The following is a 25,466-nucleotide window of genomic DNA, read 5'->3' on the forward strand; positions in this document are numbered from 1 at the left end:
ATTATTTTTTTATTATTTATATGCGTGTGTGTGTGTGTGTGTATATATATATATATATATATATATATATATATATATATATATATTGTTTTTTGTTTTTTTTACAATTTATTTACTCACATGGTTGTAATTCTGTCTCCTGGTGTGCTACTAGCTTTGTTTCCCTTTACATACACACGTGCACCACGACCACAAACGAAATTTGTCGTTCTTAATTGCTCTTTCTTAATGAACTGGATATGTTTTAAATTTCCTGACAAGTCGGACGGCTTAAACCCAGAGACCCCTGGGCTGCTCTCGTCCCCGGGCTTTGATCCTGCCAGGAACCGAAAAATAACCTTTTTTGTTTGTTTGTTTCCCCACTCTTCCTCCTTATTTTTTTAATCCTATTCTCCTTTTTCTTCGTCCGATGGCCAAAGGGCAACGTTTTGATAGCTAAAAAGGGAGTGTGGAATGCCAAGCAAGATCATATTACTCTTGATATTTGTTTTGGCATTTTATTTCAGACATTTCATTTTGGGGACGTCCCCGGGGAGGGCGGTAATAACTCAGAAGTTCTTAAGATGAACAACCGCCAAGGCGAAAAATAGCGGGGCAGCGCACCTTTGAAAACTCCACTTATGTCCAAGTTTTGCTGTAGTTTTTGTTTTATTTTGGAAGTTACACAGTTCAGGGATCCAAAGGATCACAATACGAAAAATCCTCAGTGTGAAGTGTGTTGTCCGATATTCCCAATATCCCTTGAGGGCCACACAGGAGGAGAATCTCCTGTTTAGTCAGCTACGGAGGAAAAAAAACCCAGGTGCCACAAATGGCAACTGGGTCCAACCAGAGCGGTTGCCCAGTCGTCGAGGGCAACCAGATTTGGGTCATTGTCAACCATCTTCTGTGGTCCGGTTGCCAACGTTGTCAACCAAACCTACTTTGACTCCTCGTAGGCTTGGGCAATTGGAAGAACATATTGACATCTGGCGATTAGCTGAGTCCCCTGGCGGTTGTTCTTTTTGTGTTTTTTTTAACCCGCATGCAGGGCGAACATATCGACAACGGTTGTTGGGCCGACGGTTACCGGCGGAGCATATCACCCAGCCCTACTCCCTTGCCTACGACTGTGATGGACTTGTTCCTCAGGGTTTTGTGTTTGTGTGTAAACAGTGTGTGTGTGTGTGTGTGTGTGTGTGTGTGTGTGTGTGTGTGTGTGTGTGTGTGTGTGTGTGTGTGTGTGTGTGTGTGTGTGTGTGTGTGTGTGTGTGTGTGTGTGTGTGTGTGTGCGCGCGTTTTATGACAATTTATGCATCTCTTCCACCATTGTAAAGCACTTGTTAGTAAGTACAGTTGTAAAGCACACACTTGCTTTGTTACTTAAAGAGCTATTTACTGTAAATAAACTTGAACTACGTTTGATATGTTTTAAAACACAATAGATAATGTTTATTCTTTTTTTAAACATATGAAACGTAATAAGCAGAGGGGATATTATCCTGTCTGTTTAGCAACTTCCACCAAGAAAAATTAGTTACATTCGATGGATGGATAGATGGATGGAGAGATAGATAGATACTTTATTCACTCAGCTCGCATGAAAGTAGGTATACAGTAGGAGCCAGTGGACGAGGGCTGTCCCAGCTGACAGCCGAATTGCAACCAGCTTGCAACCAGTTTCCAGCCAACTACCAGGCGGCTGCCAACTGGCTGGAATTAACCCCCGCTCTCATGTGACCTGACAAGAGCGTGTTTATTTTCAACTGTAAACACGCCCATTCATTGAATTGCAGTGGTTCACCATGTGGTAGCGCTGACTTCACAAAAACACAATCACATTTCAAAGAGAGATTTCAGTTGACCCTTTGATATTGTCCTTTCAACCTTGACCAGAGTTAAAGTCAAAGTTCAATTGTTTTTTTGTCATATGAATGAGAAATGGTCCCGATGTTTTATTTTCATCTACATGTTGCACAACTCTTTAATTTCAAAATAGAAGCTGTTTTTTTATTTTCATTTTTAAAATTACAAAGTTCGATTGCTTTGTCATGAGAGCACTCAAACTAGGTCTATGTGATTATAGTTTAAAGTTTATTGTCAAATACTTGATAACAATTCAAGCATCATTACCGGTAATGAGATTCTTAGTCTCAGAGCCAAGTCAACTTTACATATTTTACTTATTATGTAAAGTTGAGTGCAAGTTGAGGGCATATTAGTGATTAAAATAAACAGTATTTAAAAACAGAATGTAAACAGTATTTACAACATAAAAACAGTATTTCAAAAAATAATAAAATGCAAAGGTGTTACCTTAGAGAAAAGACAAAATAAAATGCAGACAATAATGACAGTGAGTCAACTTGTGGACATCTTAAATAGTCGTGGGCCACAACAATGCAGTGTCATACTGAATGGCAAGAGAAACACAGTGTTGTAAGACAAACACTGCAATGTAGTCCTAAGAGGTAAGACAAAACAGGCATGCAATGCAATACTTGATACATAAAAGTGACCAGATGATGTAAACAGCAGTTTTCTTTCTTTTTGAAGTGGCCAATTGTGTGGATTTATAGGTTCTAGTCTTTGGCCTTTTGATTTGAAAATAGGGGTCTTTGAACTATTAATTTTTTTATTTTACTTAAAATAATTGTGAAATATCACAACAAAAGTATGCATTTGAGCCTCTCTCTCTGAGAAACAGTCCCCCATCAGGCCCCCCATTTAATAGATTTTCTCAATTCCAAAAAACAGCAATGGCATAATTAACTGTTAAATCAATAAATTTATGTCACAAGAATTAAATAAACACCAGGGATATAATAATAATTTGTACAAAGGTTAAAGAGACAAAACAATTTATGGATCCTTCTGACACTCAAGATTGTTTTACTGTTGATACAGTTTAAACTCCATTGTTTACTTCACGGATTAGTTGCCAACTTGTAAATAAATCGCCAGCTATTGATTAAGAATTATTAAGAATTATTAAGGAGTCCTGTATGATAGTGAATGGAATATTTGATTCCCTCTCTGCAGAGAGGCGGCCATTTGCTCGGGTGGGAATTTCCACCTCTCGGTAAAAAAAGCGGTTGATTTATTGGAATGTGGAGTTTTTCGTCAATAGATGTGCGTTTGCATATGTATGGGTTAGATGTGGGGGCGTCCAGACCTGTAGGTTGACAAAATGATCGGCCATGAAGTGCAAACAAAGAGATAGCTCAAGGCTTTATCTCTAGTCTGCCTTGGTAGTCACTCAAAAAAGGTGTACTGCAGCCATTAGAGACATTATATATATATATACAGTATATATAAGGGGATGGTAGCTCACGAGGTAGAGCTGGTCATCTAGTAATCTAATGGTTGCTGGTTCGATCCTGGGCTCTTCCTGCTAGCATGCTGTAGTGTCCTTGAGCAAGACACTTAACCCCTCATTGCTCCTGATGGCTGCGTCCGTCAGTGTTTGAATAATTGTAAGTCGCTTTGGATAAAAGCGTCTGCTAAATGTAATGTAATGTAAGTAAGTAAACTAAAAATGACTAAATATAGACATATATATTTATATAAATATATAGTCCCTCTCCTTTTTGTCTCAAATAGGGGTGCCCACCTGGGACCTCACAATATGACGCGGTGCCTTCGCACCCAACTGTTGTGGAAACTCCCGGAGTGGAATCATCTTGTCATTCCACTAAAATTTGTTTCTGAACAAATTTGAAGCGAGAAATGATCACTCCAGTTGCTGGATCTCCATTCATATTAGATCTATGAGATATAATTGAAAAGTTTGTTCCCACTTTCGTAAAGCATGGGGTCGCTCGCTCGGGACTTTCTGTTTCATTCGACTGACGTCGTAAAATGAAATAAAAACATCTACAATAAAAATACTTCATCATACTACATGCTTTTTATTACCGCTGAGCGTGCGTGGGCTGGTGCCCACCGAGAGCGATGCGACTCTACCAGGCAGACTCAGTCCGAGGGACCAGGTCCCAGGCTGGGACCAATCCCTGGCACTTCCATCACTAAAGGTTCCTCTTATACCGGTCAGTCCCTATCCTGGAGTAGGAGAGAAAGAAGTTGCTCAAAATGGAGTTCTAGGAACTATGATCATTCCTACAGTAGTTCCTGCAGTGCAGACACAATAAAGGGGACGGTTCCTCCAAAAAAGTCCTTAGAACTATGAAATAGGTTCCTGCGGTGCGAAAACGCCCGATATGGGGAGTTTTGTGATACATTAAGTGTTGTGATTAAATTTGTTGCGATATTTCACAATTATTTTGAGTAAAATACAATTACATAGAAAATATCTTATTAAAGGTGTGAAGTGCGGTTCCCCAGTCCGTCTGAATGGCTTTTAGAAATAAACTTTAATCGTCTGAGCCGCGCAGTGCCGCGGGTTCCAGATCAGATAGGATGGGATTGATGGATGAATAGATCCACAGCAAAGTGCTCTTCGCCCAGGTGGAGGAGCAGGTTTCGGGCAGGGAGGTGCGCCTCCCTGCTACCTGCTAACATTGGGATTTGAAAATAAGTGGTAGTAGCTGACAAGGTGTCCCTGTTACACATGGCACGCACAGTGTTTTCAACAGTCATTCAATTAAATTCATCTACAATAAAAAATAAAAAAAATTATTAAATGTACAGAACATATTTTCCGTTCCAAAACATGTACATTCTTCATTAAATAAACACAAGAATATCCCGTATACACGAGTCGCTTTGTGTTTTGAACCACTGCTGCCCCCGGTGGACAGATAAAGCATTGCAGCAGCTTTTCCACAAAGGCAGCCTGGGGTCGTTCCCAGGCGCCGGCGTGGGATTTACGTCATCGGGGGGATAAAATTACAGGCAAGATCCGAGCAGGCACTGGACAGGGACCCTGCATGGGTCTGCCACGCCCCAATCACGGATCTGCCTGAGCCACGTCATGTCATGTTCCAGCTGTCCTCTCCAAGTGGCTCCTACTGTATGGGAAAAATGTGAGAATAGACATTAAACCTAACAGCTAACGGCACAGAATAAGAATATTACAAACATAACCTAGAAAGTAGTAAAAGAAATGGGGAAACAAATGAGAATGTTGAAATATGGATTATAATAACATCGGCTCATCACTGCAAGAAGGTCCTGGGTTCGATTCCCGCCTGGGGCGCTGTTGGCACCGTGCTCCGGCGGGTTATCTCCCAAATAGGAGCCTTTCTGTGTGGTGTTTGCGTGATCTCCCCGTGCTCACATGGGGTTTCCTCCACCTCACGTCAGTAAGGACCCCCACCAAAAACATGCACACATCATCGTCTGACCAGCGATGGACACTCATCACCTGGTCCCCGGGCGCGTCCACGAATGCTGCCCACTGCTCCTGGCTGTGCCCCCGGAGGAAGGACAAGCCAGGATGGGTCAAATGCAGAGGAACCATTTCACCGGCCACCATCCAACCTCCATGTGCATGCGTGTGTGCGTGCATGTGTTGTAGTGTGGTGTGCTGTGTGACGATCAAAGATTGTTGTTGTTGTCGTTCACTCAATTATTAAAATGACTGAAAAACTTTCTTCAGAGACTTAAAAGGGCTGATGTATTTGTGCTTCCTGTGCTGACAGGAAGCGGTGTCCTGCTGAAGCCAGTGTTCACCAAGCAGCCGGGCAGCGTGCTGTTCCCCCTGCTCGCCAGCGAGAGCCGCAGGGAGGTGGTGTTCAGCTGCGAGGCCCAGGGACACCCTCCACCCAACTACAGGTAACACCGCCCGCAGTGGAACATTTATCCTCACAGAAATACCAGAGAGAGGTTGATGGGAGGGCGTGGGAGAGGCTTTGTGGTTTGTGGAGCTTATGGCTTCAGTAGAATCCCTGTCAGATGAATGACTTATTGTAGTCGGCCTCAAACGTCATAGTCCATAATAAGCTAGTAAGTATATGGCAATCATTTTTGTTTATGATTTATAGCCTACATACCCTGTAACAATAAGTTTTCCTGTGCATAGTATTTGCATAGTATTGAGTATATTCTGTATATATTTTTAATATATTTGACCACTTGTGTATATTTTGGAATTTTAATTTTAATTTAATCTTTTTCTTCGGTTTTTATTGTATTTTATTTTATAATTATTATTTTTATTTGTAACTTTTTTTCAGATAAGCTTTTTTTTGATGCTCAATCGTCTGTAATGAAAAGCACCAAACCTCACCGCGACACATTCTTTGGACACGCACCTGGCGGAATGAACTCATTCTGATTCAAGTTCTTAAGTCAAGAACTTTGTATTAATCAATTTAATACAATTAATACAATTAATTGTATTAATCATTGCATATTTTGGATATTCATTCATGTAAGATTGAATTTATTCTTCCCCCTGTAAAATGCAAAACGGAACAGAACAAAAGTACAGCTTGAGAGGATGAGCACTAAATTCACAATATATATTCAACAAAAAAAGTCATGAAGAAGAATAGCATTAAAAGAATAGTATTTCAGTATGAGATGAACAGCGTGTCAAGTGGCATGTGTAAATATGTAATGGTGATGGAGAACGCTCTCATAAAAGCAGCTTGCAGAGTTCAATGGGTTTGGGTCAACTTCAGTACACATGGTTGCAGTCCACTGTCAGCCAGAGTTAATTTGAGAATGACGGCTTAATTGGCCTCAAGCAGTGGGTCGCTGTGCATCCGCGAAGGACATCGATCTCCCGTAAGATCCACTCCGAGGGCGTCCTGGCGCCGCTGGAGCAGATTAGGTGATGGACGAGCGGTCCGCCGCGCCGGAAACCCGACACAACACCACGCCGCACAACGCGAGAAGCTGCCCCTTGCGATCGCCGAAATGCACTGTGCCGGCACCGCGCTCCGCCGGCCCATCTCCCGATTGGGGGCCTTTCTGTGTGGGGTTTCGCATGTTCTCCCCGTGCTCACATGGGGTTCGCTCCATTAAACAAAAACGTGCGCAAAATACATGGTCGCTGAAGTTGGTGCCGGGGGCGCGGTAAGCCGCCCACCGCTCCTGGCCTGCCCCCTGGAGGTAGGACAAGCATCGATGGGAGAAAAAAGTGGGAAAGATATTTCACGGCCTCCATCTGCATGTGTGTGTGGGTGCGTCGGCCGTAGCTGCACGTGATGCATGTGTTTTGTTGTGTGTGTGTGTGTGTGTGTGTGTGTGTGACAATAAAGGACGAGCTAAAAGCTTGTCCGGTTTAAGTTGAAGGTCACGGTGGCGATTTCACAGCAGGACGTCTTGTCTTGTCCGTCGCCTATCAACGCTTTGAAATGCACCGTCCAAATCACCCCCTAATGGCGTGAGCGGCGGCGGGAAAGTGCTGTTGTCGTTGAGTTGTTTTTGTTGTTTGCGCGCCGTCCTTCAAAAGAAGGGCCCCCCTGCGGGCGCTCTCGCGGGGGGGCGTCCGGTTGCTCCCCGGCAAATGAAAACAAATGACGGACGATGATTTGCACATCGCGCGATTAATTTGCAATATATCAAATGGGGTTACGTGGCCGTTGTACTCCTGTCAGTGTAATTAAATGCAAATTGCAGAGCCGAGCATTTAACGTGTAATAGGTTGCAGCGATCTCTCAGCGTGTTGGGCTGTTAATGTAGCTTGAAGATCCGCCGTGTTCGGCCTAATGCTCACAAATTGAAATGAATGTCGCAGATTGCATCAGTTGAGCGGGCCGGACTACTTACCCACCAATCACTGCTCTGATCCCAAACTTCCTTTTTAAGAGAGTTCAGCCTCTGCCCGTTGCTCGCCGCTTGCCCTTCCCAAGTTCCTCTCGTATCTAATCTAATCTGGTTTTTGATAAGCTTTTTAATTACGGCGAGTGCCACCGACTGCGGCAATTACACATCACTGTGAGGATTGATTTTCGGATAGAACCGCAAGCCGTTACATCATCGTTTTCTTTATCTGCGTAATTAAAGGATGTTAGAATTCAAGGCGGACATATATTTGTGGCGCCTATCGGTGATAGCAGCTTTACAGCAGGACATGTTTTTCTTTTTTTTTTCGACGTATTTCCCCGTTGCAGAACTGGAGTAGTCTGGACACGGAACAATAACAAATAGATATAAGTGCCTGAATAAGCCCGCTTATATACTGTATAACACACACACACACACACACACACACACACACACACACACACACACACACACACACACACACACACACACACACACACACACATATATATCAAGTTTAACATATTTATATATTGTGTATTAACTATTCATATTAACATATGTATTATATAGTTATTATCAATGTTATTATTAGTATTTATTTTTTATAATAATAATTTAAATAATAATATTAATACTACTAATAATATAATAATACTTGAACTTTAATATATTTTTAGGCTTTTTATCTCTGTTGGGGGGGGGGTTCTGAAGAAGGATTAATTTATCTGAAAACGCCCCTCCCACCGCCTCCCTGTCCCAGTGAAGCCCCCGCCCCAGTCATCACCACCGTCTCTCCATTCATCTCACCAATCTGACGTCCCATCCATCCATCCATCCATCCATCCATCCATCCATCCATCCATCCATCCATCCACCCATCTATCCATCCATCCACCCATCTATCCATCCATCCATCCACCCATCTATCTATCCATCATCCATCCATCCATCCATCCATCCACCCATCTATCTATCCATCATCCATCCATCCATCCATCCATCCACCATCCATCCATCCATCCACCATCCATCTATCCATCCACCATCCATCCATCCATCCATCATCCATCCACCCATAATCCATCCATCCATCCAGCCATCATCCATCCACCCTTCATCCATCCATCGACCCATTCATCAGCCATCCGTCCATCAGCCATCCACCATCCATCCATTACCCATCTATCCATCCATCCACCCATCATCCATCCATCTACCAATCCATCAGCCATCCGTCCATCATCCATCCATCCACCTATCCATCATTCATCCATCCAGCATCCACCCACCCATCCATCCACCCATCCATCACCCTTCCATCCACCATCCATCCATCCATCCATCATCCATCCACCCATAATCCATCCATCCATCCAGCCATCATCCATCCACCCTTCATCCATCCATCGACCCATTCATCAGCCATCCATCCATCATCCATCCACCATCCATCCATTACCCATCTATCCATCCATCCACCCATCATCCATCCATCTACCAATCCATCAGCCATCCGTCCATCATCCATCCATCCATCCATCCACCTATCCATCATTCATCCATCCAGCATCCACCCACCCATCCATCCACCCATCCATCACCCTTCCATCCAGCATCCATCCATTCATCCATCATCCATCCATACACCCATCCATACACCCATCCATCATCCATACATCCATCCATCCATCCAGCATCCATCCATTCATCCATCCACCATCCTTCCTTCCATCCTTCCTTCCTTCCTTCCTTCCATCCTTCCTTCCTTCCTTCCTTCCTTCCTTCCTTCCTTCTTTCGTCGAATAGAACAAAAAAAAGGTCAAATTAAAAAATAAAATTGGAAAATAATATGCAAATAGCCGAAAAACACAAAACGGAAATAGCCGCATATATCAAAATTTACAAAATGTGATACTATGCACAGGAATGGTTATTGTCATGGGTACACAGGGTTTAAGTTGAAATAAATAGGAATTTTTTCGAAGCGTTCATCACAAACTTAAAACCACTCCTGGTGTTATCCTCCAGCCCACCCGACATGGAGTTATCTTGTTTGAGCAGCGCCTCCACATGGCCCTCCCTCCAGCCTCTCTGATAATCACTGCGAGTCGGGTGGGGGACCGGGAGGGCTCCATGTGGGCTCGGGGTTGGGTCCCAGACTTCCTCTTGAGATTCTGATAGAGCTCGGCGTGCCCGGCGTGCCTGCATGCACGGTGTCCCGGGATTCATTTTCGGTGGTGGTGGGGGGAGAAAAAAATGAAAATAAAAAATAAAGAATTGTAGAAAGAAAAATGTCGAATGTATTTCTAGGAGCTGCTGTGTTTCCGACAGGACTGAATAATCATGGCTGTTGAATCATAAAATAACGTCTTTGTGGCTGATTAGCGCTCCTTGGGTTTTGAGGTTTTTCTTTTTTTTCTCTTTTCTTTTTTTTGTCGCAGCGTGCTTAAGCTCAAGCTTGTTGTTTGTTTTGATTTGTGCTTATTTCAGATTAAGGGCCGTTTTTTGGTCACGGGGGTTTGATTGCGGTGTGATGGTGATGAAAGCGGCTGATTATGCCGACTGACAGTATGGATTGTGTGGGTAATGAAGCAGCGCCGCGGCGGCCGCTCACACAGGACAAAGCGAGCACCGCGCCAAATCGCACGCACTACGGAAGAATTAGTTATCACGATAACTAGGGGGAACTTTATGCTGCATCAATATTTAGGCGAATCCGAGGATTATATTTTATTTTATTTTTTTAGAGACGACAAAATTGTGACGCTTGATTTCATGATGATACAATAGAACAAATAGCATCCTTAAGTGGTTTATCTGTTTTATACAGCCTCGCACGGTATTGTAAGAATTCAATATTCAGAAAAATAAAACAAGTACTGTGCAAAGACATTGATAGTGTGCTCAATTTCAAACCACTTTCAAAAGTTCATACATTTTTGGTCTTTTGTGGCTTGAAAATCCCAAAAAATTGTGTGAATACAGAGAATATATGTGCAATAGCAAACAAATTTTCACCATGAAATTCTTGATATAATAGTTTGGTATAATTTGTTGTTCAGTAGCTCGAAAATAGCAAAAGGTGATTTTTAACACGCGTGCTTGAAAGTGTTGTCCTAAAAGTAGTCATCTCTCAATGTGAAGGTAGTGCAACCATCAGTAAAAGTGATATTTTGTTTTGGAAGACAAAAACCTCTTTTGTATTTTATCTTTATCTGGAGCATTGAGCACACTTTGTACATTCTGTATATATTGTATTTTTATTTTTATTTTATTTATTTATTTTGCATTCTTATTTATGCGACTCGATGAATTATTGGCTAGGGTAAAACTTTATTAATCCCCGTGGGGAAATACAGGTTTTGTAGCAGCAAAAAATAAAAAACAGAGGTCAAGAAATGGATGAAAAGCAGGATGGAGATAAAAAATAAAATATAAAATAAAAATAAAACGAACATTGCACACATCTGCCCAAAGACACAAAGTTGTATTTCATACATTGCATATGAAAATGTAATTATAATAATAATAATAATAACCTTTATTTGTAAAGCGCCTTTCGTACACGACATTACTCAAGGTGCTTTACATTTGAATAAGGCTATCAGATAAAAACAATAAAAGCAAAGCAAAGTGCATTTTCAGAGTAAAATAATAAAATCATTTCAATAGTAAAACACATTAAAAACTGTATAAGAGTATGCTGACACAAGTAAATTTACAAAATTGCATTAAAAATATAAATATCCAACAAGCGTTTTTAATAAAAAAGGTAAATCTGACACTCATTTTCATGTGAAAATGTACAGGGCTGTGTCGATTTCAATAAACGAGCTGATTCTAGATTCTATGTCTCACGGACTCTTCGGATTTGTTCAGTTGTGTCCCGCTATTCCAAACAAAACCCCTTTTGACCCTTTTGATGTTGACGGTGTTCTTGTTCTCCGCAGGTGGAAGCTGAACGACTCTTTCATCGTGCCGGCGATGGGGTCCCGCTACGCCCTCATGGGGGGAAACCTGCACATCAGCCACCTGAACCGGGAGGAGGATGGAGGCGTCTATCAGTGCCTGGCGTCCAACTCCTTCGGCTCCATCGCCAGCAGGGAGGCCAGTCTGCGTGTCGCCTGTAGGTCGTCAAAAAGTTACAACCTTTAGTCGTCGTCTTGAGGAATCCGAAAACCATTGCTTTTACAGCTTGTTTTACTTATTTTAAGGGGATACTCATCTTGCCTCATAATGACAGATGGATAGATAGATAGATGGATGGATCGATGGATGAATGGATGGATGGATGGATGGATAGATGGATAGATAGATGGATAGGTAGGTGGATAGATAGATAGATAGATAGATAGATAGAAAGAAGGATAGATGGGTAGGTAGGTAGGTTGATGGATAGATAGATAGATAGATAGATGGAAAAATGGATGGATGGAAAGATAGATGGATGGGTGGATGGATCGATAGATAGATAGATAGATAGATAGATAGAAGGACAGACAGATAGATAGATAGATGGACGGATGGATAGATGGATAGATGGAAAGAAGGATAGATGGAAAGAAGGATAGATGGATAGATGGATAGATGGAAAGAAGGATAGATGGAAAGATGGATAGATGGATAGATGGATAGATGGATAGATAGAGAGATGGATGGATGGATGGATGGATGGATGGATAGATAGATAAATGGAAAGACGGATAGATGGATGGATAGGTAGGTAGGTGGATAGATAGATAGATGGATGGATGGATGGAAAAATGGATGGATGGAAAGATAGATAGATGGATGGATGGATAGATAGATAGATGGATGGATAGATAGATAGATGGATGGATGGATAGATAGATGGATGGATGGATGGATGGATAGATAGATAGATAGATGGATGGATGGATGGATAGATAGATAGATAGATAGATAGATAGATAGATAGATAGATAGAAGGACAGACAGACAGTTAGATAAACAGATAGATGGAAAGAAGGATGGATGGATGGATAGATAGGTGGATGGATGGATGGATGGAAAAATGGATCGATGGAAAGAAAGATGGATGGATAGATAGATAGATAGATAGATAGATGCTGGACATCGGTCTCCACCTTCTTGTCTGAATCCTGGGGATATTTTTTGTTTGGAGTATGGCTTTAAAACACGTGTCTGATCAAGACGAGCTTTCATCACCGTCCTTGGAAGTTGCGGTCGTGGGATGTTGTGTTTGGTGTTTTGTTTTTTTTTGATTTGATTTGATTATTTTTTTTTTTTAGACTTGAACTCCTCTGACATTCGAGTCTCGAGGAGCACAATTCACATCAGGTCATGAATCAGGACCCAAAGAACACAAAGACGTTCGCATGTGGATGCGACGCTCAAGGTCTGACGTTTCCCCGGGATTCAAATGAAAGCCTGAAAAGGTGACACTTTTGTGGCGTCAAATCAAAACGGGGCCAATTTTTGTGCCTTTCTTTTTTTTTTTTTTTTTTTTTATGTATTTTATTTTTTTATTTTTTGTTTTGATTTGAGGCCTAGCGCCGGCGTCAGGGAACTCGCTTTCTTAGCCATTGGTTGGTTCCAGATGAACGCTCTAAAGTAGTCGACCAATGGAGACGCCTCCCTCTGAACCGCCGCCCTTCAAGGAGCGCTTTACGCCGGAAGCCGTCACGAAAAGAAGTTGGATCGAAGGCAAAGAAGCGGACGCTCGCTGCGGGAAGAGTTGGAGGGGAAAAAGTTTGCATTTGTTTTCAAGTCACTTTTTATCGATCCGTTGCAATGCAGCTTTGGTCTCACTTCAGAATTATTTTCTTGCCGCTGATTTTTCATTGAAAATATTCGATTCCGACTTTCAAGTGTTTTCAGGTTCACGATTTGATTTTATTCTGAATTCAATACATATGGTGCAAAATCGACAACCCTTTTCCGCTATAAAAAAAAGGCGTTTAGGAGGTTGGTATTGGGCAAAAAATAAATAAAAATCTGACGTTTTTTTTAACGGACATCCACCCGAGACAGTGTTGTTGTTTGCTGCCCGAGCCGGTTCTTAAGCATCACGGGGAGCCCGGTGTGACAGCAGCTGTACGGCGGCCGAATCTTTTTTGCAGCCTCCATCCATCCGTCACTTTTTTTTATTTTTATTTTTTTTATGAGAACAGAGTCGGAGGATCCTCTGGGCGGCAAGGTGAACTGGAGGCCTCCGCTCTTGATGGGCAGCTCATCGCCACTGACAGCCGCGGTATCAGCAAGCAGATGGCGCGTCCAGATTGAATTTTGATGCCTGGTTCCGTGCCACGGAGGACCCTGGGATGATCCCCCCGCAGGAGGAGCGCGGGGTGGTGTATTCGTCCGGCTGGTGTTTGCTGCCGTCCTTTGTCACGGATGGACGCGCCCATTTTCGGGGCTGGGGGGGGGGTGGCACCTGAACCGAGCCGAAACGCAACGTCTCCGCGATCGGTCGCGTCCGTCGTGACCGACGGGGATCTACAGCCTCTGCCAGCGGAGTGTTGTCCGTCTCGTTTGCTGCCCTTGGGTTTAACTTAATTAAGTGTGCGGCGTGACGGAGCGGGTCAAGGGAGCAACTCATGCGGAGGAACAGCCGGTGATGAGAATCTGTCATTCGTTAACGGGAGCGAGTTGGGCTCAGCCACCTCAGCCCGGCGCCATCAGCGGAAGCCGTTGGAAGAGCGAGGACTCCCTTCCCGAACGCTAAATCTTCCTCTAAATCCCTGTTCAGCCCAAAGCCTGCGCTGCGTCTCAAGCTGCCGTTCACAGCTTCGACTCATTATCACAATGGATCATATATTACTCTTAAAATAATCACAATTTGTTCGATTATTATGAACTGATCTAAATGATCAGATTCATCGTCACTTCTGTCACTATCAGAGGCTGATATATGTTTCGGTACCCCGACTGGTACATATATCAGTGGCGTTTACCGTTTCACCTCGGTGTCTGCGTTTCTGATGGCGGTTTTCAAATTCTAGCGACTCAGGCGTTCGCCGGACGCATACTTAGCAGAAGTCGCGGCAGGATCGAGACGGGGCTCGCACACTCACATTCCAACTTGAAATTCCGAATGCAGTGTTGAGTGCAGAGGAAGCACGGCCCTGTGGAAAGAAAGAAAGAAAGACAGGAAAAAAGAAGCCTGGACGTCCCAATAGGATTTCCACTCTATCACAGTTTTGGTTTTTTTCTCCCCATAAATTCCACATTTGTGTCAGTGTGAAAATGTGCTTCTTTAAATGTATGCATGGAAGTCTCCCCTGAATGGAGTAACTAGGAACATCGGGACCGTCTTGTTAATGATATTCCGCAACATTAAAATTGAATGGCGGGAAGCAATACGCATACGCGAGGATATGATTACAGAATAAAAAAATAAAAAAAGACTTTTTTTTATTTTTTTTTCCCTTGCCATCTGGTGTCGGCTCGAGTCTCTAAAAAGTCTAAAGATTCTTGATCCTGTTGACGATGCAGACAAAGCTTTTAAAATGTTCAGGGTCTGCTTACCGGCGACTTTCCCTAATCCCCTGGGGATGTTATTTATTTATTTATTTATTGTTATAATAAGTGATAGGATTTCCCATGACGACAGCTATACCATTACACAACAGATTGCCCCGGCCGCAATTACGGGCGCGGTCTTTTGGATGTAAATTGTGAGCGAGGCGCGGCACCGCAGCCCAGATGCAGCGCTGGCTGCAGCGGCGGCGACGGCCGCGCCGCGGCTAATGAACGGTGAAATGGCCGTGTTTACCAAGGCAATGGAGGATGCAACTCTTCCGTGTCCACGCGATGATTTCTCCTGATTTCTCAATTCAGCGCCGTAATTGCTTATAATTAACTTTTTTTTCCCCTCCTCCTCCTCATCCTCCTCGCTGATTCCTACCCAACAGAAATGTCTTACTGTATTACTTTGCAAATGCGTGATTCATATGCATTGTTATTCAATAAGAACACGCTCTTATTTCTGCCCGGGCGTCGGCCCCGTATTCATCTCTTTTGGCTCAGATGGAAATTACGTCTTCATCGAGTTGGCACCCGACGCAGGGACAAAAGCCTCTCCCCTTTCCGGTCGGCCCGGTGATGCAAAGTGCTCGCCCCGGGATTGAGAATAATGTATTGGAGGAAGGCCGTCTTTTCTTTTTTTTTTTTTTTTTTTTTTTTGGAATGAATGCTGCACTTTAAGTGTCCAATGGTGTGTTGAAATTGTCAGGAGACAGCGGCACAAGCCGCTGCGAGCATTAGGCCCCTTTGATGCTTATCACAGCTCAAAAGTCATCTGTCATTCACCCCTAAGTGCTTAATGCGCAGCGCTGCTCACAGAAAGGAGAGATGTCCGATAAGACGTAAAGAGATTTGGTCTCATTAGTTCCAGCCACGCAATTATTTATGTCCCTGCAAATATAAAAGGAATATTATGAAAAAAAAAATTAAATGTTCAGCGAAAAGTCAATGCCAGCGGTACCAAAAAATGCCTTTTTAGAAATCAGCTGTAATCCCCATCCCCACCCCCATCGTGACCAGCCGCGTTCTTTTATTTTTATTTTTTTAATCTCATAACTATCTTTTATCAATTCACGATAAGAGACAGGGGAGTCAATCTGCTCTTGCAAACAAATGAGATGAAAGCTTTTCATCCTCTGCCCCGTTTGCTATCCTGACGGGTGGCTCCCGATTCACTCCACTCCCATCGTTCATCGTTCTTTTAAACTGATCAAAGTTGGGTGGCTCTCTGTGAGCCCGGCCCTGGTTCTCACATCACCTGGGCGATGCCTAATGGGCCTAAACGAGGACATAACTATGGCACTTCAAACGCCTTCCCGCCGCCCTCCCGGGCCACATGTTGGAGGGACCCTTTAGGCATCGCGTGGACAAACCAAAATTGATTTTGTGTGTGTGTGTGTGTGTGTGTGTGTGGGTGTGGGTGTGGGTGTCTGTCTGTTCTTTTGATCTGATCTGACGGCTCGCCGTGCAACCAGTGCAACCTTGTCACAAATTGTCCGCTCCCCTCCCCTTCTCGCGGCAAAATGGCTCCAATCTCCCGACTCTATAATCACCTCTCATTCATTATGTCAGGTCACATGGGGGTAGCTGGGCGCCCCAAAAATGCAAATTCCCATTCCAATTTCATGGATCTGAAAGCAACGGTAATAGCCTGAACTCTGCCACGGAAGAGGCACATGGTGGCGCGGAGCCGTGATAGGCCTGATAAGATGATCCGCCGAGTGCCGAGCAGCTTGAGCTGTCGGGCGGCGCTGCCTATTACTGCGGCGGGCTCGTTTGTGCTGCTACTCCGGCGGAATATTGTTTGGGTTCAATCTCAATGCGGGCTGCGAAGCTTTCTCGGTGTCTTTCCAGCGTGTGATCACACTCGCGGAAAGAACAAGATGGATTTCGCGCTGCGTCGTGTTCACCATGTCAACCGACACTTGGCCAAAACATCAGCCTCTTTTCACGAGGAGAAATAGCGTCTTGGCTTGGAAATAATGGAAGCCGATGCTTTTCAATAGGGTTGTCTAATAGCCTGGAAGAGTCCCAATCAGAGCACTCTGTTATTTCCCATTTAAGCCGCCTCCTGAAGCAGAACTAATCACAGAGAAGATATTAGAAAAATGGAAGAACACACAGTTCAATGGAGGGGGCAGGAACCAAGTCCAAAGGAAACCCCTCGGGCGTTCTTTTGGCTAAACACACTTATCCATAGTGGACTACGTAGAGGCGTAGAAGTAGCTACACACACACACACACACACACACACACAGCCATGCACATGCACACAGATGTGTTTCTGCAGCCGTAAAAATGATTTAGCTCTCGCCGACGAAAGGTCACATTTCTATTAACTTGAACAACTTTCTATTAGGCATCGAAGGGAATCGGAATCAGATCAGTTTTATTTCGCCAAGAACATTTACACATACGAGCAATTTCTTCTGGTGAGGTTTGTTGCACTTCAGTATGAGGCCATAAGCATCAAGAAATTAAAATCTCAATGGTCAAAGTAAATAAAGTGAAATGATAATCAAATAAAATAGGAAAAAAAATTATAAAAACAATTAAAATGTCATATATGTACAAATAGCCCAAAATGTTAAACAGAAACAGTTAAGATATTCAAATACACAAAGTACTCATACACAAGTTTACAAAATACTACATTTTGGGACGGCCCGGACGGTGCGAGGAACTGGATCTTTGCTCTCGATAACGCAGCAAAATACGTGATGTTAGTTTATGAATAAACAGTTTGAAGCCCCCTAATTCTTCTGCAAATGGCGATGAGGTAACGTTGTGGAACATCACAATTGGAGAAACCCAATAACCTACCAGTTGTAGCTTTTTACTACTTAGCAGTAATGTCTAGTAAGCGGAAAGGCTGCTGTCGTCTATATAAAATGTTTTGAATTCTCACCGCGTTTTACCATTGGAAACGCCGACGGCCAACATTACACAATGGCACTTGAACAGGACGCTTACTAATGGGGGAGATATTCCTGGATGGATCCCACGTGCACCAAAAGAAAAAAAGGAAAAAAGATAGAAAAAAAAAAATTTGGATTGTTTCTCTTCTGGTGGATTAATCATAGGTTTAGCATTGGCCCCTCAGGCACCCGCGAAAAGCCTGTTGCCATCACATTTGGGAAGATGTTAATGATCTAGCAAATAAATTAGTGAAACAATACAAGAGCTCTCCAATGAATATTTTTTGGATTGAGTGAAAAACAAAACAAAAAAAAAACCGCTTTTAATTGCATTAATGTTGTCATCCATTGTCCTGCTGTTTGCAATTCGCCATTATCCAGCTACGGCTGCGAGGATCACGTACTTATTATGCAGCAACACATCCTCATTCCCTTGTACACAGGCGGCGGGGTGTTGCTTTTTGCATTATTCCCTTTCTCTTAATTTAAATTCTCCCTGCCTCGTACAAAGTAAATGGCACCCGCACATTTGGCCGCCCATTCTCAGACGTCTCGAGCATCAGCAGCAGGCGGGTCCCGCCACAGTATTCAAGGATTGTTGTCTTTATTCTCCTTCCCCGGCAGGTTGTCAACAAGCAATCGGCCTCCATACAAATGATGTTTCAATCTCAGAAGCCGTTTAATTGTTGCAGGCTCGGTGCGGGGATGCGATAACAATGCGTCGTTCCAATTAAATGCGCTCATGTGTGTCTTATACTCAACGAAGGTCTTTCCGCTGGATAGACCCCTACTGTAGCTGTAGCTCAGCGTTTCAGCCGTTTGGGGAAGCGGTGCGGGGACATGCCGGCTGCCGCGGACACTGATGTCAGGTAACTACAAGTACGCTGCACCAGCCACACATGGTGTGATGAAGCGCAGTTATGACGTTCACCTCTGCCATCTCTGCTAGCTAATGCCCAGTTCAGACGACGTGATCCTGGCCCGATTTTCCCGCTCGCCGACAGGTTTTTGGAGATCGCCGCTCAAAGCCCCGGATCGGAGGAAAATCACAGCGCCCGCCCGCTCCCGTGAGCGACGAGCGGGCGGTGTGAACTGCTCACGACGCGATCCGGCTGCTCCCCGAGCGCTTGTCGGCAGGTTGCAGACGCCGGCGAGATACCAAACAGGTTTAATATCTGGTCGTGTCGGGATGGAGTCGGGAGCAACGCAACGAGCTGCAGCCAATGAGCGCAGACACGGGGTGACGGGGTCGAGAAGGAGAGACGGGAGTGCACGGAGCAGCCACCAGAAACACACTACATACCTATTTTACTTTTCTTCTCTTTAATATATTTCTTACTAAAGACTCATCGGGGATTCCTCCCGTTGAAAGACTTCGTAACGTATGACCTCCCTGTCAACGATCAGTCATGTAGTGTGAAAACCACGACGACTTCAAGATTCCCGATCACGAGACAGAAAGTTGTGTCGCGTGGACAGTTCAGCGATCTGATGACTTTGAAAGTGGTGTGGTGTGTAGATGGCATAACACAAATTACCGTTCTATCTGTTCCTCCATGCTTGATGAGGAATATTCTGAGTTCTGACGGACAACTTACAGTATACACCGTTTCAGTAGAAGCAGCGTGGATTATCCATGCCTGCACCCGTGGCAGCGGTCCCCAGGCAGCGGGGAGCGGGGACCGGCTTGGGCCGGTGCTGGAGTGACTTGGAGCCCAGCAGGGAGTGTGGGGTTGCTCCCCACAGCGGAGAACCCCACACTTAAAACATTTCATGGTCCCTCATACGGAAAAAAGTCATGAACTTCTGATTTCTGACTTTGGATTCAAAATCAGATATGAAATTATTGAATGATACACGGATATTGATGTCTATTTATGGGCCAACATCCAGAAATTCAACGTGCGTTGCATCGCGCAGGTAAAGGGGCCAAAATAAGCGGGTCGACCCGTGTGTCATGTTCACATCACAGCCGATCAAGGTGGAGCGATGAAACCCAGGTCTGTTGCCGGTCATCTGACCCGGGACTGAGACCCGGGTTTTTAAGAAGAAGAAGAAGAAGAAGAAGAAGAAGAAGAAGAAGAAACAGTCTTTAATTGTCACACGACACTCCACAACACATGCTTGCACACACACACACATGCTTGATGGTGGCCGGTGAAATGGCTCCTCTGCTTTTGACCCATCCTGGCTTGTCCTTCCTCCGGGGGCACAGCCAGGAGCAGTGGGCAGCATACGTGGACGCGCCCAGGGACCAGGTGATAAGTGTCCATCGCTGGTCAGACGATGATGAGATGATGAGTGCATGTTTTTGGTGGGGGTCCTTACTGACGTGAGGTGGAGGAAACCCCATGTGAACACGGGGAGAACATGCAAACTCCACACAGAAAGGCTCCTGTTTTGGAAGATAACCCGCCGGAGCACGGTGCCAACAGCGCCCCAGGCAGGAATCGAACCCAGGACCTTCTTGCTGTGAGGCAGCAGTGCGCGCCACCGTGCCACGTGCCACGGTGGTTTTCCTTTCCCACTGGTGGCAAATGCCGAATGTTAGTGGGTGATACCGGGTTGTGGGGCAGTGGGAAAGGGGTGCTGGATTTACCTTTCAATTATTTATTTATTTTGCATCGTTTGGGGATGGCATCTGGGCTGCTCATCAATCACGGCGAGGTGCCCAGCAAACACTTAGTCATCTGGAAATAAAGGAGTGATGAGCTTGAATCCCCTAGAAGAGTAGAACCAAACAGGTGGATGCAGGGGAGGTGGAGGAAGCGCAGCAAAGCAGGTAGAGCAGGAGGGACCGACCGCTCAATATGCCGACCAAATATTGGCGTGGAAGCGCGTGGCGCCGTCAAGTTGTCTGACAGAACTATCTCTGCAAGCCACGCCTCATTTTGTTTGCTACTCTATCTTTCTGGTTTGGCAGACTTGGAGAACTTCAAGACCCAAAGGAGAAGTCCAGTGAGGGTCCGTGAAGGTCAAGGAGTGGTTCTGCTGTGTGGTCCGCCGCCGCACTCTGGAGGTAAGGACACCCGCTGTGGAAAAGCTTTATTTCAGCCATTACCGTCATCATATTATTAGAACAGCTTCTGCAGAAAGGAGGTTTGGCAAGGTGTCGTTTGGTGTCATGAGTGGTGAAAGCTTTTTGGAAAACAGCTGGCCTTCATTTGCATAACACCGCAGTCGGTGATTATTTCAAAAAGTGTTTTTCAAAAAGGCCACACCATCACCTTTTGGCTGAACCGCTGCTGTGATATGTGCATACCATTCATTTCAAAACATGTTTTCAAATTGATTTTCTGAAATAATTAGTTAACCACAAATGAAGGCCCTTTGAGGATAGAGTGCTTGGGGCCCGTGTATTTTAAAATTGTATTTTAATCGTCACCCATTGAAATGATTATGTGAAGGAACATTTTACCAAAAGAAAAAATGATGCTCCTTCAATTTGGGTCCATCAATGAGCGTTGCACATTGATGGACCCAAATTGAAGAGCATCTTGTGGTACAGAGCCATCCAGGTTTGTGTGAGCCAGCATGTTTGCTTTCCCCTCATAGGATCTCCTGCTGACTTGTTTATGTTGTTGAGGTTGGTGAAGTGAGTCATTTTCTACTTGAGGACACTGAGCGCCCAGCTTGGTTTTCAGGGGAAGAGGCTTTGGTTTTGACATGCGGAACAGGGAGTCGGGCCCCGGCTGGGTCCCCTGCCAGCCCTGGTAATGGAGTAATGGAGATCCTCTGTCAAGGAGCTTTGTCAGCTCTCAAATTGAGCTCCTCACATGCAGGACCGTGTCGATGGGAGTTCAGTTCAGTTAGCATTCAGTTTGCATTCAGTTAACATTCCATTTTCATTCAGTTAGCCTTTAGTGCTATTAGCTCCCACGCAGGTTCTGGAAAAAGGTTTGTGATTATGATTCAGAACTAGGGGTGTCCCGATTCTCCAAATCCATGATTCGATTTAAATACTTACATACTTTTTTTTCCAGCAATGACGGCTATGCCATTGTTAGAATATCAAGTCTTGATTTGTAAACAAAAACACTTTATCTCAATGAGTAACTTTTATTTGAATAATAACAATTATAAATAATAACAAAATAAGAATATTTCAACAACTCAACTAAACAGTTAAGAGTTTGAGTAAAACTAGACTTTAGAATAGTGAACAATAACTTATTAATGACTACTTTTACGTTACTCACTAAAATCAGCGCAGAAAAACGGATGCTATTTTTGCCAAAGGGGAACGCTGGTAGTACACAGCAAATTACCACCAACAGCTCAGATCAGAGCGATCTTTTCTCTAAACAAAGCAAAGAAGCCTCTAGAAGTATTTAATTTACTCCGTTTCCTGCTGCTGCCCTGCTGTAGAGTAGATCGCAGACCGCTCCCGAAAAGATGCCCTCCATGATCCCCGAGCCGGTGGTTCAGAACCTCTGCACTAGAGGACCATCCCTCTGTGATGGTCAGGTTTATTTTCCATTTTCATCGCCACATCTGTGGAATTACTAGACATTATTGTCAAATGCACTCTCCCTTGTACACACAGTGAAACGCCGGAGGAGAGGGAAACGCGCCGGTGCGTCTCTGCCGACTTTGCACACCGTTACCGGGAACATTTCTCTCTAATGTGCGTTTACTGTGCAACAAACTGAATGAACTTATATTGAACTTTGTTATTTTTCTGTAATATTCAAATTTCGTTCCTACAGCCCTAGTGCAAGGTGGGCGGGTGCAGTGTGCATTAAGGGATGAGGCGCAGCGGACCCCTCCGTGGAACACACCCCAGTGCACACTGCATATTTATATATAGACCTGCCAACCTGCGCGCATTTTGTGTACCAACTACGCAATTCTTAGTCAAAATCCGCTGGTACAAAATGCCAGGTGAAACGACGCAAAAAAAAAGTATGTATATATTATTGTACAAACCCCAATTCTAATGAATTTGGGACGGTGTGTGACGTAAATAAAAACAGAATACAATGATTTGCAAATCCTTTTCAACCAATATGCAAATGAATATACTACAAAACAAGATAGTTAATGTTCAAACTGATAAACTTTATTGTTTTTTTTGCAAATATTCACTCATTTTGAATTTGATGGCTGTACCATGTTCCAAAAGAGCTGGGACAGGGGCAACAAAAGACCTGGAAAGTTGAGGAATGTTTAAAAAACACCTGTGGAACATTCCACAGGTGAACAGGTTAATTGGAAACAGGTGAGTGTCATGATATGGTATAAAAGGAGCATCCCCGAAAGGCTGAGTCGTTCACAAGCAAGGATGGGGCGAGGTTCACCACTTTGTGAACAACTGCGTGAGCAAATTAGCGGCGTGAAAAGTTTAAGAACAAAGTTTAAATTTGCAAGGAATTTAGAGATTTCATCATCTACAGTCCATAATATCATCAAAAGATTCAGAGAATCTGGAGAAATCTCTGCACGTAAGCGGCAAGGCCAAAAAACCAACATTGAATGCCCGTGACCTTCGATCCCTCAGGCGGCACTGCATTAAAAACCGACATCATTCTGTGAAGGACATTCCCACGTGGGCTCAGGAACACTTCTGAAAACCACCGTCAGTGAACACAGTTGGCCGCAACATCAACAAGTGCAAGTTAAAACTCTACCACGCAAAGCGAAAGCCATATATCAACAACACCCAGAAACGCCGCCGGCTTCTCTGGGCCCGAGCTCATCTGAGATGGACCAAAGTGGAAAAGTGTGCTGTGGTCTGACGAGTCCGCATTTCGAATTGTTTTTGGAAATCATGGACGTGGTGTCCTCGGGGCCGAAGAGGAAAAGGACCGTCCAGATTGTTATCAGCGCAAAGTTCAAAAGCCAGCATCTGTGATGGTATGGGGGTGTGTCAGTGCCCATGGCAAGGGTTACTTGCACATCTGTGAAGGCACCGTTAATGCTGAAAGGTACATACAGGTTTTGGAGCAACATATGCTGCCATCCAAGCACCGTTTTTTTCCAGGGACATCCCTGATTATTTCAGCAAGACAAGCCACATTCTGCTTGTGTTACAACAGCGTGGCTTCGTAGTAGAAGAGTGCGGGTACTCGACGGGCCTGCCTGCATTCCAGACCTGTCTCCCACTGTGGCGCATTATGAAGCGCAAAATACCACTATCCACTGATGAGCTGAGCTAAATTGGGAAGTGGGAGAGTTATAATAAAGCACAAAAATGTGACCATAATGTTAACACATAAAACTTGAGATGGACCGATCGATCGGCCGGTGACTGGAATTGGTCGGTGTCGGATATATTTTCCATTTTTCAATTGGTAAAAACGTTCCGGTACTTAAACCCAATACCAACGTAACGTACTTGCGTAGTTGCGTAGTTGACGCTCAAAAAAGAGCAAAAGAAAGAAAATGTTTGGAGGTACTTCAAGGTAAACAAAGAAGATGAGATAATTTATTTATTTATCGCCTGAATATTCCAACATTGTGCAGACTGTGTTTTTATCACTGTCACAGTGGAGCTGTGCTTGTGATGAAAAGTTTGACTCTTTTTTGAGACTCCATTCTTGACGAGTCACTCGGTAAAACGAGTCGTTGGATTTGATTCAGTCGGTTTAATGCTCGGTGAGCGAAGGACGACTTCCACTGAACGAAAGTGAGAAGAGTCAACCATTTACTGTATTTTATTTGTTTGTTTTTTGGTAAAGATTGCAATTTATTTGCAAAGTACCATATGAATATAATATAAATGTATATTCAAGTTCAAGTTCAAGAGATTATTTGTCACATACATATATATACGGTCATACATATATGCAGTGAAATGTCATAACATTGATTGATGATTACGCACTATAAGCTCTAAAAATACTAAAAAATACCAAAATGTGCAAAATCGACACAAGGTGCTCGCACAGGCAGCCGCAAGGGGAGGTGCAACAATCGCGATTCTGGGTTCTATAATTATTATACACTGTTATAAACTGTTGTAGACTTCTTTAGAATGTTATAGACTGCTTGAGAATGTTATACACCGTTATAAATTGTTATACACTGTTATAAACTGTTATAGACTGTCCATCTTGACTCCTACCTTGATTCTTTTCTACCATTCCCTCACTGACCCACTCTTCACAATGAAACGGAAAGCATCGCCACTCATTTTTTGGTTCCACCGTCACCTCAGATGTTCTAATCGAGTCTGTCATCTCACCCAAACTGTTCCAGCCACTCTCTTCGCATCAGCACTTCATCTGCTTCCCACCAGGGTCTACCAGACCACACCATCCAGATCCTAGGACGATCCTAGGATCAGTCCTCATAGTAAGAGCTTTTTCAATGTGCGATCAGCACATGCAATGTAAACTAGTCCCCAAACTCATTAATATTAACAAGTCAATAAACAAT

At 43.9% G+C, this 25,466-nt stretch overlaps 1 protein-coding gene across 1 annotated transcript in view; it reads left to right on the forward strand.

The window, feature by feature from the left end:
- Nucleotides 1-25,466, forward strand: part of cntn3a.1 (contactin 3a, tandem duplicate 1) — a gene marked incomplete at both ends in the record, with an annotated part of 105,448 nt that overhangs the window by 14,073 nt on the left and 65,909 nt on the right. Inside the window, 3 exons of the mRNA XM_080014578.1 lie at nt 5,583-5,715; nt 11,610-11,785; nt 21,010-21,105. Of these exons, the coding sequence (XP_079870704.1) occupies nt 5,583-5,715; nt 11,610-11,785; nt 21,010-21,105 (405 nt within the window). The remainder of the gene's footprint in view (nt 1-5,582; nt 5,716-11,609; nt 11,786-21,009; nt 21,106-25,466) is intronic.

This window comes from Zeus faber (genome assembly GCF_960531495.2).
Source record: "Zeus faber genome assembly, chromosome: 15".
In the NCBI taxonomy this organism is placed as follows: Eukaryota; Metazoa; Chordata; class Actinopteri; order Zeiformes; family Zeidae; genus Zeus; species Zeus faber.